Source organism: Psittacula echo (assembly GCF_963264785.1).
Source record: "Psittacula echo genome assembly, chromosome: 1".
Taxonomy (NCBI): Eukaryota; Metazoa; Chordata; class Aves; order Psittaciformes; family Psittacidae; genus Psittacula; species Psittacula echo.
Window position 1 is genome coordinate 86,855,116 of NC_137735.1, and position 20,225 is coordinate 86,875,340.

General features: G+C 39.6%; 1 protein-coding gene across 2 annotated transcripts; it reads left to right on the top strand.

The window, feature by feature from the left end:
• Positions 1-333: 333 nt before the first annotated feature.
• ST13 (ST13 Hsp70 interacting protein) lies at positions 334-18,533 on the top strand. 2 transcript variants are annotated; one of them, XM_080614378.1, is made up of 12 exons: positions 334-525; positions 5,241-5,298; positions 6,569-6,638; positions 6,747-6,817; positions 7,356-7,422; positions 8,009-8,093; positions 9,606-9,716; positions 11,077-11,179; positions 11,967-12,083; positions 12,735-12,798; positions 13,967-14,067; positions 17,473-18,533. In XM_080614378.1, exons 1-12 carry the CDS (start codon positions 416-418, stop codon positions 17,599-17,601), a joined length of 1,086 nt encoding a protein of 361 aa, XP_080470504.1. In that variant the 5' UTR covers positions 334-415; the 3' UTR covers positions 17,602-18,533. The 2 variants fall into 2 exon arrangements, with proteins under 2 accessions (XP_080470504.1, XP_080470505.1); XM_080614379.1 differs by lacking the exon at positions 334-525 and adding an exon at positions 724-3,156.
• Positions 18,534-20,225: the final 1,692 nt, after the last annotated feature.

Sequence of the window (20,225 nt, forward strand, 5' to 3'; positions counted from 1 at the left end):
CTTCCCCTGCAGCGGCGCCGTGCGCTGACACCATCAACAAGCGCAGGCACCCTGCCCGGCCCCGCCGCCAAGGAGCCGCAGCACACCGCGTTAGGCGCCCGCGAAGGCCGCCTGATCCCGCCTGGGGGGGAGACGCGGGGAGAAACCCGGGCTACGGCGGGACAACGACGGCGAAACGCGGGCAATAACGCTAAGGGGAGAGCTCTGGCGCACTGAGCCACTTGCCTCACTTCTAGAACGTTCCCGCCGCGGCGCGGCGGGGGGGCGTGGCCAGGCCCAGGGAGGCGTGGTCTAGCGGGGAGGGGGGCGTGGCGTCGCGGTGAACAGGGCGGGCTGGAAGTTTCCACTGCGCCGCGCGGCGGTTGGGTAGGGAAAGCGGGTGCGTTCGTGTGAGTCGTGTGCGCGGTGCCCCGCCATGGACGCGCGCAAGTTGAGCGAGCTGCGGGCCTTCGTGCGGCTGTGCAAGCAGAACCCGGGCCTGCTGCACACCGAGGAGCTCGCCTTCCTCCGGGACTGGGTGGAGAGGTCGGTCACGGGCCGCGCCGCGCGCCGTCAGGGGAGGCCGTGAGGGGACTGTGATGGCGGGGGGGTGGGAAGGAAGGGGTGGTCTTGTGCGGGACGCGGTGAGGAGAAGGGGGAGGGGAAGAGGAGGGCGCGTGTCTCAGCGGTGGGGGAGGGGCGGCACGTGTGCAGGGACTAGGGCGTGGGGTCTCCCCTGCAGATGTGGCGGGGTGCTGCTTGATGGGTGATTTGCACCCCACCCGTACTCATCCGTGTTACAGTCATTAAAGAGGTCTGTAATTGTTTTGTTTTCATAAGCTCTCTATTCCCGTTGCAAAAACGTGCCCCCCGGCCGTCTCAGTAAGTGGCTCAGCTTTCCAGGCTGGAAAGCCCGAGAGTTATACTTAAGCGAGCTAATTCTCGCATTATGCTGCAGAGTTGGCTAAGCGTGTCTTAAAAGGAGCCGAGTTTTGTGGGGAGGTGAGTGGCGTTGGTTTACATCCTGGTACCTGAAAGCATAAATAACGTGCCAGTTTAATGCGTGGAGTGGTTCCTGGTCAAATAGAGTGCTTTGTCCTTTGAAGTTTGATGTATCAGGTAGTTGAAATCTTGCTCCCCTGTGAGGCACTCTGGGCCTCTGCTGTTTTCTCTGCACGTAGGCTTTGCGCACCTGTGGCCTGGCCTGGCAGATGCTGCTTGATATAAAAACACCTTTGTGCTCCACCCTTAGCACCTAAAAGCACCAGGTTGGAAAGGCTGAGGGGCTTTGCTGCTGGTAGGGAATCCACAGCACTCTTGTATTCACTAAGGATACCCCCTGCTTGGCATCTGTAGCCACAACCCTTGCTGCTTGGAGAACTGAATAAGGAAAACTCATTGCAGATACACCTTTTATGAAAAGGGAAGTTAAAAAGTTTTTATGTAGTGACAGACTGGGGTTTGTTTTAGAGAGTTTGCTTTAAGTTTTAATCTGAAAGTATTTTAACTGTACTTTCTGCTGTATAGTACTTGTAATTAGTCAAAAAACTAGGGAGGCTTTTTGTGCATTTATGTAAGTAAATACTTGTATCTCACAGTGTGTCGTATAATGAAAATTACTACAAGGAACTATTTAGGTTTTGGGGTTTTTTTACAGTGATATTTAAACTTTTATGCATCTGAATGTTAGCGTGGTTGTAAAACCACTCCTGTTTGACTTCACTCTGTTTTGCAGTGCTGAGAGTAGCTGCACATATGCCTAGGAAGGAGGTACATACCTATTTGATCCCACTGCATGTCTTGAGTTCCATTTGCTACTGTGTAAAAAAACTTCAGTGCCTCACCCTGGGTCATCTCCATTCTTGAGCAATTCTGAAGGTGTGAACAGAATATTTTGAGAGGGAGAGAAAGAACACAGGCTTCTTTTGATCAAAGAAAGCATTAGGGAATGGAAAGGTGATCATCAGATTTCTAATTTTCTCCATGTTAATGGAGAGGGCTCTAACTTGCAGATTAATTTTTAGTTTGTATTTGGTTAATAGAAGGGTGCTTCTATTATAAGTATAAAAATTAGGGTTTGAATTGTGGAATTTTTGTTATTTTTTTTCCGCATTCCATAATCTTCTCTGATTATCTTTGTATCAGAAGTTAAAAATCATTTCAAAGTAGAACCTCCTATAGCTCTCAACTTTTCTGGTTTTCCTTACGTATTTGTTCTAAGTATTTGGGAAAGTTCTACCCTTGGGTATTTGAAATGGTACTCAAATTACTTTTAATGTCAAAATGTTGGAAGTCTGGTGGGTTTCCCTCTGCCCTTAGTAATAGTGCTGTTTGCAGTAGGACTATTAAGTGCATTTATAGGGTCTTCTCATTCTTTGGAAACTGCTGGAAACTAAGCGTGGCAATAAGCTGGAAATAAACTCAGCAAGTCTTACAGCTCTGTCAGGCTTACCTGTATTAATATGAAAGACATGGGTTTAGTTGCCAGGGTAGTGTTGTGAGTGAGTACAGAATAATGTCTAAATGATACTGAAATCCATCATTAAATTTTTCAGTTAGAATTCTGAAAACTGATTATATATGTTTTTTTCCCCCATAATGATTCTAACTTAAAAGATGCTAACTGCTGACTGAAACCCGAGTGGGGTGGTTTATTCCTGATTAGTATTGCATCAGAAACCTTAAGCCTTACCTGGTTTTATGCGCTTGTTAGCTTCTAATCTTTACTCTCTCCAGCTGTTTTACTTAATTTCTATATAGATGCTCTAGGTATAGAAAGAGTTACACTAGTGTATGATTGTTTGGAAAGTGTTCTGATGTCCCTTTTAATCATGCTTGCTTTTTCATAATTATGCAAAAATACAAATAGTTTTACTTGAATTGTTATTTAATGAGTCATTAAAGGGAACATGTTTCAAATTGGTTTTGCAGTTGAGCAAAGAAACAATAGCAGTCCTTAAAAGTAAAGCACAGAATCCCTAATTAATGAACGGGGCTTTCTCCTCCCCCTTTTGGGGGGGTGATGTTGTTTTGTTCAAATAGATCTTGGCCCTTTGTAATTCAGAGTAATCCAGTTTCTCCGTAAGTTGATTTTGCTGTCAGTGATGAAAGTGGATGCAGATGTAACAGTTGCTGTTCTTCCAACAAGTCATAAAAGCAGCGCTTCTCATAACTGTGGTGAGTAGAAGTACAGAGTCATTGTTGCAATGGAATCCTAAGAGCTCCCAAGAGGAGTTACTGGAATTGCACAACTCTGTTTTAGCACAAAGGTTTAATTTAGTTTTTGTGTGTGTGTGCTATTTATATGGCTCAGTACCTGCTTTTTCTGTCATATATCCGTACTGCTGAGGTTTAACATTACTCTCTTTGTATATATCCTTGCTGTGCATTTAATCATTGTAATCACATACTGGTTAAAGGGATTTTAGAGTAACTTGCTTTTGAATTATTTTTGGATTGTAACTAGTTGAAGTAGAGGATAACTTGATAGTAAAAGCATTTTAAAGAATTTGATTCCTGCATTTTCTTTTAGCCTGGTCTCTTCTTAAATACACAATTGGAAGTTGGAAATTTTGCTGACTTTTTTGAGTTAGAGGGTTCTCAGTCTTCTTCAAGTAAGCCAAGCTTTGAAAGTTACTGTTTTGGGGGGAGGGGAGAAAAAAGTGTTGCCAACAGCCATTAGATGGATCTTTTGAGCATTGTGTTACCCTGGATATTGTTTGTCAGCACTACTAAAATGCTTCAGAATTTGTAGTTATTTATAGTTTCCTTTGTGCAGGAGAAGTTCCAAGGCTTCTCTAGAGAGTCCTTATAGTCCTAGAGAAAACGTTGGGTTTTTTTGCAGACTGGTAGAGAATTATGTGCACTATTGCCAGCCTACAAGGGTAAAAATTCAGGAGAAAAAGTTACTACATATACTGTGTTTTGCCTAGCTCTGTAATGCTTTGTCTGATAAACTTATGCTTTATCAGTTGTTTAGTCCTTGCAGTATAAAAAGTAATGTCAACATTCCAGAGACATCTAAATTTTTGCAATAGTTTCAGAACATGCTGGGTTTTGTAACTTGTGGTATATTTTCTTGACAGTTTATCCTTATAAACTAGAGGTAGTGTAGTGCTGTTTGCTTGCCTTTTGCTGCAGGGCCTTCTGCCAGGACCTGTCAATCCTGTCACCTCCTTTTCCCTTTCCTATCTTTTGTCCCCCAGTTCATCCCTGTCTCTGTCTTGTCTGACCCTGTCCAGGTTTGTTTTCATCTTGTTTGAGGCCTAACTTTGAGATAGTGCTGGTGACAGGAGGGAGGAGAAGAGTGGAGAATGGGACTGCTGCTGCAGCCTGACTTAAGCTGTAGGGTCTCATCCTTAGGATATAGTTTTATGCTGCACTAATTCCTGAAAGCAGATAGTCCTGCACCCTTTCAGTTCCTCCTGCCCACTCCTCTGCTCACTGCCTTCTTTCCCCTGCATCACAACTAAGCAATAATTTCGTGCCCCAAGGAGGCGATAGAGCCTGTTTTGTTGATAGACATGTAGTTTTGTTTCCCTTTGGGGTGTGAATGGCCAGAGCAACTGAAAACATCTCAGTAGATGGCAATGCAGGGCAGAGGATGGATAGGAATGGTAGTTCTTGTGGTAGCCTGCCATTAGGTGTGATTAGATGTTATATGAAACAGTTGGAGAATTCAGCCTGTGCTTATTTCTGGCTGCTAACCAAAGTTGATATAGTATAGAAGTTCATTCTATATTGAAAGAATGCTGACTATACACAGAATGTGTCTTAACTTGTTGCTAAGGAAAGGCATGAATATTGCAGTACACAAGAGAAAAGGCATCAATTTTGTAATAGCGTTAGTGTTTTAGGTCATGGTTCTCGTGAATTGTTTGACCTCTGTTCCAAAATTCTAATTTTAGTAATATCTATAAAAATAGTATTTAATTTTGGCTTAAAACATAAAGTTGTATTGTAAGAACAAAATCTATTTGAGCCAATGAGGCAGGTTTTCCTTGTGAGCGTGGGGGGGTGGGTGATGTTCATGAGTACAAGTCACAATGGAGCTCTAGGTGAAAAAGTCAACAGAGTATGCATTATGAAGAGAAGAGCATGGTGGATGTGTGCTTTTTATTTGCTGGTCTACAGCAGATTGGATCATCATGTTTTGTGTCGCAACAAAAGCCAAGATTATCAGCAGGATTTGAGTCCATAAAATACATGTCAATGTTTTGATAATCTGTTTTGTTTTTTCTGTTCTCTGTTTTGCTCAAAAGTATGGGAGGCACAATACCACCTGCTCCAGCCAATGCCTCGACAGAGGAGACAAGGAAGGTGAGATATGAAGAATTTACTATTGAAAAGTAACATGTAGACTCTGCAAAAATTACTGAGCAGGAGCAGGGAAAAAATTGCTGTCAATTTTCATTTGAATGGGGTGGGTGAATCCACAAGGGTGAGTGAGTGTGACAGTTCAGGCTGAAGCCTGCCCATTGCATGTTGTAGATGACTTGTCACAGATGGCTCCCTAGTTTATTTCAAGTATTATCATGCTCCATTTCCCTAATCCTGAATGCCTGATGTTCTGTGCGGTGCAAATGCCAAACAAAATCTTGGTGTCTTCTTTATGTTCTTGCTGTCGGTGTATGCATTTGTTCTGTAGTCATTAGTGGATTAAATTATAGTCTTTGCATGAGAAGAAATATGAGTGAGCATGATGGGTAACGAACAGTTGAACTATCAACTTTTTGAGGCAGTATTGTAGAAGAGATTTCCATTTCTTTTTGTTAATTGTTTTAAGGGAGAGAATAAATTTAGCATGTAGATATTTATAACAGGATTTTCCCCAAGCTGAAAATTCTTTTGAAAGAAGTAGAATTTTTGTTTTGATTTAACAAGAGTGGATGCTGGAATCACTGCCTGGTTAGAACCATATGGAGGGATTGTGTATTTAGTGAGTATAGTCTGTGACACTGAGTATGAAGACAAGCAGTTTATGTCTTGTGTTAAGACAGGATGTGCCAAGTTACAGGATTCGGAGGAAATTAGTGATGTAGTTAGAAGCTGACAGGAGAATACCTGAAAATAAAAGCGTTCTGTATATGTTCTGTATATAAGTGACAAAGACTTCTGACCTTTGCAGATGGAAACAGTATTTTAGTCATTGACAATTTATTGTTCACTGCTAAAGGACCTTGGCTTAACAGTAGTAGACTGAAAGAGTTTTTGATCCAGAGAATGTGTGAGGGAAGGCAGGAGGATTGGAAGGGTTGGTTAGTAATCATTGCGAAACTGATTCTGAATTGTGCGTTATCTGGATTATTTGGTTTTATTATTGAATTACACAATTTGAAAAACGGGCTTTGCCAGTAATAGAAGTTCATGAGTGAAGATTTGGGCTCTGAATTATTTGGGCTCTGAATTAGTATAGACTTAGTCTGAGAGGAGGAAAAAGAAGACTTACTCCTTAAAAATACAACACTTATAGAGCAGTATAATACTTTGAAGATTAATTTTGGGTTTTCTGATGTGTTGTTACTTATTAAAGTGGGAATACAGTATCAGGCAGAAATAACGTCTGCTTACAAATATATTTCTCTTCCAGGGCAAAGCAGAGGAACAACCAGAGGAGCCAGTTAAACCACCTGAACCAGAAAGTGAAGAGAGTGACTTAGGTGTGGAAAATAGATTGCTTATCACATTTCACCAATTTGAGCATGAGTCTGGAAATCTTTTTTCTGTTTATAGATGGAGCTTAATCTTAATTTTTGTTTTTCCCTTAGAAATTGACAATGATGGAGTGATTGAACCAGACAATGATGACCCACAAGAAATGGGAGATGAAAATGTGGAGGTAAGCACATTGTTTCCTACTGCCATAGACATGGAAAATATAGGAGGAAGTCTTTAGTTTAGTCAAGGATAGCAGCTGAGATGGGATGAGTGCTATATTAACTCGGTAGCCAGCTGTTGCTTCGGCTCTTTTTTTTCCTAAAGAAAAAAAACCCAACAACTTACTGGCTTCAGAACCACAGTCTTTTCCTATTTAAGGTTAGACTCTATCAGAAAGTTCAGTGGGGAAAATCAGGTCAGAAAACACACAAAAAAATCAGCAAAACACCCATGAAAACTAGATATGTAGAAACCTGCCATTATTTAACTTAGCTAGAAAATGCTCAAAAGGTTAAAAATAATGGTGGGTAATGTCTCTAAGCTGGAAGCAAAGGATTTTTGCCTGTTTTATTTTATTTTTTGAACTATGATTTCAGTGCAAATTAAGAACAAGATTCTGGATTCGGAAAACTAGCTCCCTTCCTTGGTGCTGTTGTAGCATGACAATTCTGGCCTCGACTCTACAGCTTTTGGGGTTTGTGTGTTTTTTATTTTCTTAGGTAACTGAAGAGATGATGGATCAAGCTAATGAGAAGAAGATTGAAGCAATAAATGCTCTTAGTGAAGGTGATAAATATTTTTTTTTAGTACATGTTCAAGGATGTTAGGTTTTGTTCTCCTTTTAAGAAAAGGAAGTAAATATCTTGGACCATTTTGAATGCGTTTGAGGAAAAGAAAACCTACTTCCTGTTGGATGCCCAAAACTTTATAGAACATGACAGCTTCTTTAAGTAGTTTTCAAAGCTTCCCAGTGTAGCTCTACTTTTGGGCAGGGGGGGATGGACTATGAGCTACTGCAGCAACTTAATTACAAATTGATCTTCATAGTACTTCCCTGTGTATTATGATTAGTGTCTCTAGTGGTTTTTTCTTAATGCAGTGAAAAGCTATGTAATAGAGGTGACTTCCTGTTTGATTGCATGCAAAGTTAAATGTACAAATTTAACTGGAAAAAGTCTCTTCTCTGTTCCAGCATGAATTTTGGAGTTTGTGCTGCAGTAACATAGCAAGAGGGAGAAATTGATTTTTCCCTTTGTTGATAATATTCCATTAAAAAGTGCCGAGGGATGTCACACCCTGTAAGGCAGGTTTGGCAATTTTGATATAATTTCACTTGTGTAATGATTGAATCTTTATTGGTACTCATATTTAGGTGAACTTCAGAAGGCTGTTGACTTGTTCACAGATGCTATCAAGCTGAATCCTTGTTTGGCCATCTTGTATGCCAAGAGGGCAAGGTGAGTGATTTGTTTCTACCTGTTGTTTCCTTTTCCTTAAGGAACCTAAATACAATGGCAGCTTGAGGATCTGTGTAAACTTAAACCACATGAGGGAAAGAGAAAAGCAGACTTTATGCATTTTCTCTCATACGTGATTAACCAGGTTTGCTGAAGCAGCTATATAAAGAATCATGGTAATAGAATAAGTAACAGTGATGTTCCAAAATGCATTACGATAATACAGCTTTTAGTGTGTTGAATTAGACACTTGTAAAATCTGAAGCTTGTTCTAGGATTAAGATGACAATCGAAATCATGTTCTCTTTAGATGCAGAATTAGTTGTGGGTCGTGTGAATTCTGTCGTTGTTGTACCTGCTAAATGAATGCATTCACTATGGAGTAGATTTGTTTCTGTTGAATAGTCCTGCATTTGAACAGGACACACCTATTTCTCAACCCATCCACCTTACTGCTAATTAAATATGTTAGACTGCAGGTAATCCATTGGGAACACTGTCAGATTTGGTATGTAGTAGCCATAACTTCATAATGCCAATAATTCATAGTAAGGTTAGGGGTGTGAGGTGGAGGTGTTGTGTATCTGGGACATGAGGGGTTTTGTGCAGCCAGCAGCACTGGAATGTCTCACTAGTGATGTGTATCTTTGGGACAGTTTCCTGACATGTTGTTCACCTGTTTCTTGAAGAGAATGTGTGACTTCATGCTTGCTCTATACCTAGCCTTCATAATGAAGTTACTTTACAGGCTGGTAAATTGTTTTCAAGTAGATTTGGAAGAATAGAACTTCTCACTTGAGTTATCTCGAATATCAAATATTTTTGTCAATTCAGGAATGTTTTTTTGGCTTTTGACTTTTTTTTTTTTTTTAAATTATTTTTCCTTTAGAGATCTTTTAATTTGAAATGCCCAAGCCTCCTATAATGCCATACTAGTTAACCTGATATGCCTGTGTAATGTGAAAGTTGCAGTTATTTCACTTCACTGACAAAAGATTGGGACTGCTTTCTGGGTTTGCCTTTTGTTTTGCTTCTCTTAATTTTAATGACTCATATCCTATCTCTTTTTGTAGTTCCTGATAATGATAGCTGTTGATCCTTGTAGGCTGTATGATAACTCATACTTTCCTTCTCTTGCTGTTTTAAAGATTATGTAATATGGCATGCATAATGTGACTGTTCTGTTCAAACTGCTAGTTGCTATTGCCTGTAGATGCCAGATACCATGGAATTGAATTATCCTTTGCATTTTATATCTATTCCTTGTGCACTAAAGTTATTCTTGCTGGCAAGGCTTGATTCTAAACAATGAATTCTTTTGCTTCTTGCTAATGATTCCTTTTGCAGTGGCAGGGATGGAACTAAATTTCAGTGACTTCATTATCATTATGAAATCTTTTTGAACTCAGCTCTTCTCTCATTAGTTTGCCTGTTAGTCATACAGAATTATTTCCAGCTTAAGTTAGTAACCTGGTATTTTAGTACATATAATAAATGTTCTTGTTCCGACAGTGTTTTTGTGAAGCTGCAGAAGCCAAATGCTGCCATCAGAGATTGTGACAGAGCCATCAAGATTAATCCTGACTCAGCACAGACATACAAATGGAGGGGGAAGGCACATAGGTAATGAACTGCACATTTACTTGATTCTCTCTTGGCTTACTTGGTGAACAGTTTTATTTATGCGTTCTCTCCTTCTCTTGTGTCTCTGTCTGTCTTCTACCTGAGAGCAGTAGCCATAAGCGAGAAAACCACTGTGCTGAGTGTATGGCTCACAGGGAAGAAAGGATGATGGGGATTTATTGATGGCAATTTATGAATATAGTCCTGTTGGCCCTGCCATCTTTTTCTGTCTCCCTTTTTTTTTTTTTTTTTCCTTAACATACATGCTAAGGGATTACTGCTGTTCTGATAGCATTTTCTAATTACTTGCTGAAGATTATGCGTTCTAGGACTGTGGGGTTGGTTTTTGTGGAGTTCTTTTGTTTTAACTTAGTTCTCATTTTATGTATTAGCCTTAAACATTTCTGTGCTTCCTTTATTCCGTTAGATCATAGAGTTCTCAGTAAAATGAGATTAAACTGTCTAGATATTAATAGAAGCATTTGTTGCAAACAGTGTAATTAACTGAGATTAGCCCTTTGTGTATCCTCCCCAGTTATGTTTAAACTTTAAAAAAACCACAATACATCAGTAAAAAAAAAAAAAAAATTGACACTTATGCCATCTCTAGAAGTGGAAGGAGTAAATGCTAAAAAACTGCCTTTTCTTTAAAAAGGGGCATTTTAAACAGTGTTCAGAGAGAAATTTGTTAATGTCTGCAGTTTAATAAAAGTCATGGAGCCTAATAGAAGACTGGAGCGTAGTTTGGGTTAACACCTCTGTCTGCAAGCAGAAATGCTTAGACCATTTAGGAATACCATCATTTGCTTAAATTTATTATCATTTTTTAAATGAAAAGTTAATAAGTATGCACAGTAGCTTGTATGACCTCTTTGGCTAAGACATGGTGCATCCAGTTAGCTAGGATGTTTGAGTGCTGAGTAGAGAGAGTCCACTTAAGCTTGAGATAGTGCTGTAGACTTGTACAGAACACTGTATATGTAGTTTTATACTGAACACCTAATGCTGCAGAGTATTTTTATTGATGTGCTTCACCTGGTTAGTGTACCTTCTCCCTGTTAGACCCTTCTTGTTTATGGCAGGCAATGACACTAGCTGATGGGGGATTTTTTTCCTCATTGTTACTTCAAGTGAAAGTTATTGGTAAAAAGTTAGGGGTATGAAGCAAGCAAGTATCCTCTTAATGCCATTGTAGTGTGCTGATTGTAGAAAGTACCCTGATTATTGGATGTTAAACTTCTGTAAGTCTGTATAACTGCAGGTAAAAACACTGAATACTGCATGGTTATAAATATTTGGAAGAACTGTCAGAGTTAAGTTTGCTTTTTCCTTCTGAATTTTGGTGTCTTCTGAATTTCAGACTGCTGGGTCACTGGGAGGAGGCTGCTCATGATCTTGCATTAGCTTGTAAACTGGATTATGATGAAGATGCGAGTGCCATGCTGAAGGAGGTGCAACCAAAAGTAAGTGGGGAGAACAATGGAGGCCCATCCTCTCTTTTTGTTTGACATTGCTGCCTTCAGATTCTTGCATTGTCTTGTGGAAATGTGTTCATGTGTCATCTGACACTTCAGACTGAGTTATAAATATTTCTGTCTTCAATCATTGCTGTTTATGGCTGTGTGTAGAGGAATTGAGTCTCTGGGGCTGGGCAGGTAACCAAACTATGAAATAATACATTCCCTTTTAAAAACCTTACAGAAGAATCTGAAGCAGTTAAGTGCCAGGCTAGATTTTACAAGCTAGACTGAAGACATGCGGAAGAACAAGAGAACACTGATAATGGTTATTTATTTATTTATTTATTTTAAAGTTTCACTCTAAACGTGTTTTTACAAAGGAAGCATTCCCTGCTGTGATTTGTACTTTCATTAGTCTGTCTCCTGAGGGCAGTATAATCTCTGTAAGACTTGTTTTCAGCTTTACTCGAGTGCTTGACCCCAGCGTTCTTCTAAGGAAGAACGTTACTGTTGTGTAACAAATGTAAGATTGTTGATAGCAGGCTTTCTTTCTCATCTGCTTTGCATTTTCCTTTAAAGTGGTTGATACATGACAGATTGCAGATGTTGCATTGTATTTGGTTTACAAGGCAGGGCTGGGGGAAGGTAGAGACTGCAGGGCTGACTTCTTGTAAGAAGAGACATGGGGATGCCCCTGTGTCAAACAGCTGGTTCTAGCTGTCTCCAAAACAAGACCACAGAGGTGATAGGCTGGAAATGTATGTGAAATGTTGGTATTGTATTGTAACAGGCTCAGAAAATTGCAGAACATCGCCGAAAATATGAGCGGAAGCGTGAGGAAAAGGAAATCAAGGAAAGAATGGAAAGAGTGAAGAAAGCACGGGAGGAGCATGAAAGAGCACAAAGGGTGAGTACTTAGGCTTTAATTTGTTAATAATTTGGGGAATGTCATAATTATTTTGGTTAAAATGAACTGCAGAGGATAATAGCTTTCCTTGGTGTTAAATACTGGAGAGTCTACTTCTGTTTTGGTTACTTGGTCAATATTGGAATCTGGAGAAGAGGGCATTGTGCTGCATCTGCTTTTATTGCTTATGACAAAACTAGGGTCTGGAATCTCTACTAATCCTGTGTTTCAAGAAGTCAGTTATTGTATGACTAAACCAGAGTAGTTTTCACTTAAAGTACTTATGTCTCCCAAAGTCTGAGATTTTAAATTCAGGATAGTGCTTCACTTCCTCATTTCCTGACACGTTTTGCTTGCATTTTCTTTGTACTATAGTGACATATTTTAATATGTTCGGGGCAGGAGTTATTCCTAAAAATGTAGATTGAAGAGCTAAAACAAATCATGCAGTTCATTTTCAGTGAAAACATACTGAAGTAAGAGTATTTCTTGTCAGTGGTTTTTCACATAGTAAAGTGTTTTGCTTATTGGATAACCTACCTGTCTGAAATGGTCTCGGCTGGTTTTCTTTTTCTTTTAAAACCAGTTGAGCAGTAGAAAGCAGGCTGCGCTTCTGTTGCTTTGTGTGGAATGATGTGCTTTCCTCTACAGGAGGAAGAAGCAAGACGACAGGCAGGAGGAGCTCAGTTTGGTGGATTCCCAGGTGGCTTCCCAGGTATTTTATTTTTAAGCACCAATACTTGAGGCAGAAGTGACTATTGTTTCCATGTGGAGTATTATAACCACAGTTTTTATAGCATTTGTCCTCAAAACAGAGAAAAGTATTTTATGAAGTTTAGAACTTGTCTACAGATAAGTCTTTGATCACTAGCAGGAAGAGAGATTGGATTCTTTCTCTTAAAGAGGATTATTGCTGGGTTGCAAGTAGAGGGAAGACAGCAATCTATAATGATGGATAACAGAATTAAGGGATTTAAGTAAAAAAAAAACCAGAGGTGCAGTATTTGCTTGATATGTGCTGAAAAACTAGTATAAAAATGATTTTCTAAATCACCCAAAGTTCCTTGGACCCATTCCGCTTAAGAACAATAGCGTTAAAGTTGAAAATTCAAATATTCAGGAAATCTGTGCTGGTTACAAGCTATTGTTGAACAGAATAGCTTCTCAAAGGAGTTAGTGCAGTTCAGCTTGTAGAAAAGCTAGCCTTGAACAGTTGAAAAAAAAAAAGTAATCAGGCTTTCCGTGTTATTTTGGGGCATAATAAATTGGGGAGAAATAATAGTAAATATCTAATGTCCTTGAAGATTGAGATGTAGTTGAGGTAGGCTGTGTGTATGCTCCAACCAGATCAGCAACCAAATAGAGATCATTATGTAGCCTGCTCAGCACAGCTGGGGTAGATGCTGATTAGGGATCCAGAAACAGAATGTAGCTTCAGGGGTCTTGTTTCTTTAGAGGTACAATTTTTTCAAACTTGAAATTGCCACCAAACATGGAATGTGCCTTGGACATACCGCTGCTGATCTGTTTCTGCCCTGAGTGGTTCACCCCAGGCATTCAAACTCATGTTCCTGGGCTTGAGACCTACTTGATTTAAGTTCACCAGAAAAAAAAAAATGCATCTGTGTACAGGGTGCTGGAACACTCGTGACAAGGCTCCTACTCAATTGCATAAAAAACCTGGATGAAATAAGATGTAGGTCTTCAGAGAAAGAGGAGGTGAAGCCTCTGCTTTCCATTCAGTGGACAAGCTTGTAGCCTTATGGCAGACATGGCTTTAGAGGTGTGGCAAAGGAAGTATTTCCTGGTCTCTCTCAAAGACCTTCCTGTATAGGTGAATTCAGTGTTTTTAATCAGGCATTCTTCTTGTCTTGGGTTTTTAGGTGGGTTTCCTGGGGCTATGCCTGGAGGCATGCCAGGAATGGCAGGTATGCCTGGTGTCAATGAGATTCTCAGTGATCCAGAAGTCCTTGCTGCCATGCAGGTGAGTATTTGCTAAAATCAAAGTTAAATGTTCTGAATGAGAGAAGAGCAGCACCTGTGAGCTAAAAAAAGGGAGAAAGGGGTGACCTTCTGGATAGCAATGGGCTACTTGCTTATTTCTGCTGTGAAATTCCATGTGTGTGGCACCAGACTGTCTGGAATCAAACTGGTTTGGGAGCTTAATTAAAGATGCCTCCCCTTGCCTCCGAGTACTCACCTATGATAGGCGAAACTATGTTTTATAGAGTTCTTCATTTATTTGGAGTATCTTGAGTGGTTATTTTCCACATGGTATAATTCACTTGCTCCTTTTTTGAATGCCCAAACAGAAAGCTATTGTTAATACTGTTGCAACACAATATATTGCAATACTATTGAGATGAGAATTGCTTTTTTCTTAGGGGATTAAGTGTTTGGATTTTTGCCAGAGGCAAGGTAGTATCAGAATAGTTCTGCTTCTGGCACTCTCTAAATTTATGTTTAGAAAGCTTACTTCCCCTATGGGCTTGATTAATTGCTCAGTTAATTAATTATTCAGTGTCATGACTTCTTTTTTCACAAGTATTCCAGCAGATTAAATAGAACATATCTGACAGCATCAGTTTTAGGGGAAGGTGGGCTAGGAAAAATCTGAGCTATACAGTTATATTTGTGTACTAATATGACCACATATGAAGGTGTCTTGTTACTTTTTCTGGATTGCTGTGTTAAAACCAGAGTTACATGTTGTTCTTGGCTTATTGAATGTTATATGATTCCCATCTAAATAAAAGCATCACAAGGGACCCTTATTTCGTATGGCCTAAAATAAAAACCAGGCATCACTTCCAATACAAAAGTTCCAGGGTTCCCTTTATGTTTGCTGGTGTTTGGAAACACACCTGCTTAGGCTGTCAACAGTCAGCAAGGTTGATTTGCATGCAAACCATCCCAAAAAAAAGCCTATAACTTGTAGTTGTTACTGGCTAGCTTATGCTGTAATAAAAGAGTTTGAAATTAGAGTTGCTGAAACAAAGCTTTGAGGTGCATCTAAGCATTAAGTGGTTGCTGTTTGCCTTTAAGAAGATTGCATTGCATGCTGATTTTGTATAGTTATATACATATATACCCCTAGATATTGTAGGACTCTTGCAAGAATGTGTGTTGACAGTGTTTTCTGACATTGCAGGCTTTAACATGTAGAACCTGCCAGCACAGCGTTAACTCTCAGTTTCACATGTAGATATGATTTATGCAGCATTTCACCTGTTTGCACTGCCACCTTTTCCTTAAATGTCCAACAGACTATGGTCTGGTTCTCTCTGAATTGGCAGTGTATGCTCTAGTCTTAAAAGACAATAGTTTCTACTGCTTGGCTTCTGCTTAGTGCAGCTGTGGAATATGTTGATTGATATAATGGTAGCTGGGAGCTATTATGTAGGTTATCTGAGGTGCTAAGTCTGAATGTACTGGATCACACAAGCCTCTCCCAAATCACTAATCTTAAGGTACTGTTTTAACTGACAGTATGTAGTGGCTTTTCATAGTGAGGATTTATTGCTGAAACTGGAGTATTCTCAGAGTAGAGACTGTCTCTTCCTAATCTCTTTGTACGTAATAACTACTGTTTCATTGTCTTTAAGACTATTGTCCATGAGCTAACATTAAAATATGCCTGTGTCTGTAACACATTGGTAAACCTTACAACTGTGTGTGCCTGAACATGAGCAAGATTAGACCTGGTACACTGTCAACTTCAGCTTGTCTTCCATAGAAGCAGCCAAAGAACCAGATGTGGCTACCTATGGAGATGTTTAATAGCAGTTATTGCTCATCATTGGTATAAAGATAAGAATCTCTGCAAATTAGTATGAAAACTTCTTTCTTGAAGATTTTGGGATCCATTATCTGAAGATATACTGTCTTCAGGATTATTTTTTTTTTTAATTGTGGCCAATATTAGTCTTTTATGGCAAAAGATTGTTGCATTTCTTCTCATAGCTTCCTTAACAGCATGACATGATCTTTATAGTGATGTCCCCTATTTTGAAATTGGCAATTCAGAAAGTCTGAGGCTGTAAAATTTTTATTCTTTGCATAAGAATCCTGTAAAGTGGAGAAAATATCTAATGTCTGTTCTGAACTAAAGCATCCTGTTCTATCTAGACTTTGCAGCTTTCCTTTTGTGAGGGAGACAAAACGCTTGTAAATCCTTTTCACAACAGACTTGACTCTGGGTTTCCAACGTGTATAAAACATGATAGAACTACGTGGGTGATTTTTAGTGGAGCCCACACCTACCAAATGCAGTTTTGGAACTGACTTGTTAAACAGCTTTTGTCTGTGTCTGATGCTGGAGTAGATGCAGTATGGTGTTACTGAAGCACAGGCAGCTCTGAGGACACCAGCTGGTTTTCAATGGTTTCCAAAGAATATATCTGTGGTAGCAATGGGCTGAAAGTCTGGAGAAGATCGTATTTTTCAGTGAAACTACATTAATGTGCTAGAAAGAACAGTAGATGAAATTACAGCTAATACAGATTATTTGTATCAGACATAATAAATTGCTTGCAGTTTAGCTCAATTGAAGAAAACTTGAATCTTCTGATATAAGCGGAAGTTGCTTATATCAGCAGCATTTTTCCAGGCTGAGATGTAAAATTAGTCTACAGATTTATTAAAGGACACTGTTCAAAGTATATGCATGTAAAATGAGTAAAACCAGTTCTAGTTCAATAGAGGTCAAAGCTACACTAGAAGTACAGAAGAAAGGTATTAATGCTTCTCATGCTAAATAGAGAAGATAAAGTTGTGGGTTCTTTTGACCACTGATTTTAATGTATGTATGAACTTATTATCAACTGCAGCACAGAAGTGTGATGAGAAAAAAACAAGTTCTCTTCCATTTCCAGGAGGTGAGAAATGACTGAGAATCAGCTGCATTTTTAAAAGCCAAACATTGCCACATCAGCTTCTCTCAGTCCAGCAGGTTCAATTTTCTGTTGTTAGAAGGAAAAGGGGTTAAAGGGAACAGTACCAGCTGTTGCTTAGGGGGAGGTCATCCTATCATGCATGCTACACACATACAACTCCTCCCTCCTTCAAAACACATTTGAAAATGCCTGAATAGAAATAATCCAGTAGGTATGGCTGTGTTTCAATGCTCCTGTTTTGGGGAAGAAGAACTCTTACCTTATCCCCCTTCTCATACATTGAGCTGTTACTGTAACAAGATCAGTAGTGTTTACTGATGCAGTGTTAACAACATGCACTATATCATTGGGCTCTCTTTAGAGACCTTTTGCCCAGACCTCGTCTCGTCATGTTAAGAGCTCAGCAAGACTAGATTTGTGTTGGAACCACATAACCACTAACTTTTGTAGACTTGTTCTGTAAATGGCCTAATTTTTTGCTTTTTGTTCTGTAGGATCCAGAAGTTATGGCTGCATTCCAAGATGTTGCCCAGAACCCAGCAAATATGTCCAAGTACCAGAACAATCCCAAGGTCATGAATCTCATCAGTAAATTGTCTGCCAAATTTGGCAGTAAACCATAAAATCCCTGGTTCTTAAAAATCATATCTGAATGGGAAGGATTGAATTTGGCTAACCAGTGTTGCAATAAGACAAACCATGGTACCTCTGATCTTCTTAAGAAGATAAACGGGGTGTTCTAAGGAAAACTGTTCTATGGCCCAAATGTTGACTTTATTCAGCGATTGGTTTATAGCACCCAAACTACATTCACATGATCTAGTTTCAACCATCTCTCCTTGCCCAAGTGTTATAAGCTTTTGTCCTAAGTATTACAGACAGTTTCCTTTGAATGAACACTCCTGTAAGAAATCGTAATACTCCGGGAGTGCAAGATAAAAACCTGCTGTTGTGTTGGTTTGGATTTCTCTTTTTTTTTTTTTTTTTTTTTTTTAATTATTCTCAGTGAGCAAAGAGGAAGGAATTTGAAGGAACTTTAACAGTTGAAGTCTGTCTTAATCTCCTTAGGACAGAAAAGTTGGCCTAGTCACAGTTAGCAAAGGTGGGACAAATATGAAAAATTAACTGGATGAAGGAATTGTCTGCAATACAAGTCCTTTCTATTTTCTAAGTGGGTGACTGACTTCATATAGTTATTAAAGTGCCCAGTATAACCATGCAAGCTAGTTACACACTGGAACTTCCAGCAGTACTGCAAATAATGTAATATTTTGATCACCAAAACTGTGCAACAAAGGTACAGTCCTGTCCTTTACACAACTTGGTGTGAAGTACACATTGCAGAGGCCACAGAGGTTTTGTTACTTGTTCAGTTGTTGTCCAGCACCTTTATGTAACGTATTTATCAGTCTGGGTATGGGAGAGCAGCTCACAAGAGTGCTTCTGCTCTTGTCTGTTCCCAGTTGTCAGGTCCTCCACTGGTTGCACTCTCCCTTCCTTGGGGCCATGCTTACCAGGTTTCACCTATTTGGAAACTGTAGGGAAGGAATCATGTTCCCATCACTACCTCTGTCCCACTAAGCTCAAGCCATCCAGAACATGTAAATCCAGAGCTATAAATCAGTGCAGGGGAGAATCCCCAACAAAATTGTAGCTCTGGGTTTGAGTCCTTATATGCTTACTGATTAAAATTTCTGGGCCGAAGTCCTGCTGTCTCTTTAGAGGTGATGACTCTTTTTTCACTGCATACTGTAGTCTTCCATCTGTTCTTGTATCCTTTTCTTTAACAAACAACAAACCAACAAAAAAATCCCAAAAAACCAAACGCTTGTCATGGTTTCATACTGGTGTGTTTTTGAGCTTGTGATATGGAGGAAAATGTGAAGTTAATTAGAGCAGGCAGAAGGTTGTTCTAACACTTGCGGGTTAACAGCATGGGTATCCTTGGAGCGGTGTCTGTGCTGATGATGTTCAGTTCATTTGTCTACCAATAAAGACAGTTGTTGCTTCTGTTTGTCTTAGCCAAAACATGATGTTTCTGTGGAAAAAAGACCAGTTACCTGTTCACCCCTTAAGACTCAATGTTTGTGTTACTCTTTTGTAATTCTATATCTTAAGCCATAACTAATGTTACCAGTTCAAAATAAATCTGGATTGGTGTAGGAACTCGACAACAGTTGCAAAAAAATAAATCCCCAAATGCTTTTTCTCGTACTAATGACCCTGCAGAATGCAATGTGAATCTTTTTGCTTGAGAAATATAGTTCTGAATACTTCTCTTAGACTTTAAAAAATAAAGTATGGTTTTGAAAAAGCTTTTTGGGTTTCTGTAACTTTCTGGTAAAACCTATTTTGCTTAAATGTGGAAGTGCTTTAATTAAACTGTATATATAACTTGTGGTTTAATAGGAACTAAATGCTTAAGGGCTTGTCTTTGTGACAAAACTAACTCCAGTTAACGATTGAGTGTTGCTGTGTGCCTGGCTTTTGGATCTGCTGTTCCCAAGAGAAGGTACTTGAAGTAGGTCACCCCTCAGTATAGGCAGAAACTCAACTTTGTCATTAAGGCTGGTGCAGATGGGCTGTGCATGAATCAAGAGTATCTTGAATATAGATTTATTCCTACAGTTTCCTGTTAATCCATCTTAGCTGTTTGTGTGTGTCTACCCATGACTAGTCAAAAGTATGGTTACCCCTAGCTAGTAGAAATGGTCGTATGTATGTCCTGCCTGCTTACACATCAGCTGCTGTTACTCAAAGCCAACTGCCTCAAGAAAAAGATTCTCCCTCATTTTGGTGTTAGCATGAGTAGTCTAGCCAAATTCTTGTCCTTTGGGAATGCACATACAATGACTCCCTTGTTGTGGGAGTGGGGGGGTGTATGTGGTTTTTTAGTGTTACCCAGTAAATTAATTGAGATGGCTGGACCTCATCTCAGTTCCCCAAGTTGGCATATGGACATCTAAGCAGCCAAACTGGTTTGAACAGAAATGCACGTGGAGAAATTTAACTGCACAGGAGGTGAGCAAAAATAATGTGGGATGTAAGTGGCTATGATGAAGTTCTTATTTTCATTGTTTGCTTGAGTATTTACTGGCAGCTCCTTCAGGCTGTTTGCTTCCATTGCAGCAGAGTGTAGGGGTAGTTCTTGCGAGTGCTGTGGTGATAACTGCCTCAGGTGACAAGTTGACTCTCAAAGCTGCCTGTGTGTATGAATGCACCATGCTAGCTGAACCAATGTCAGACG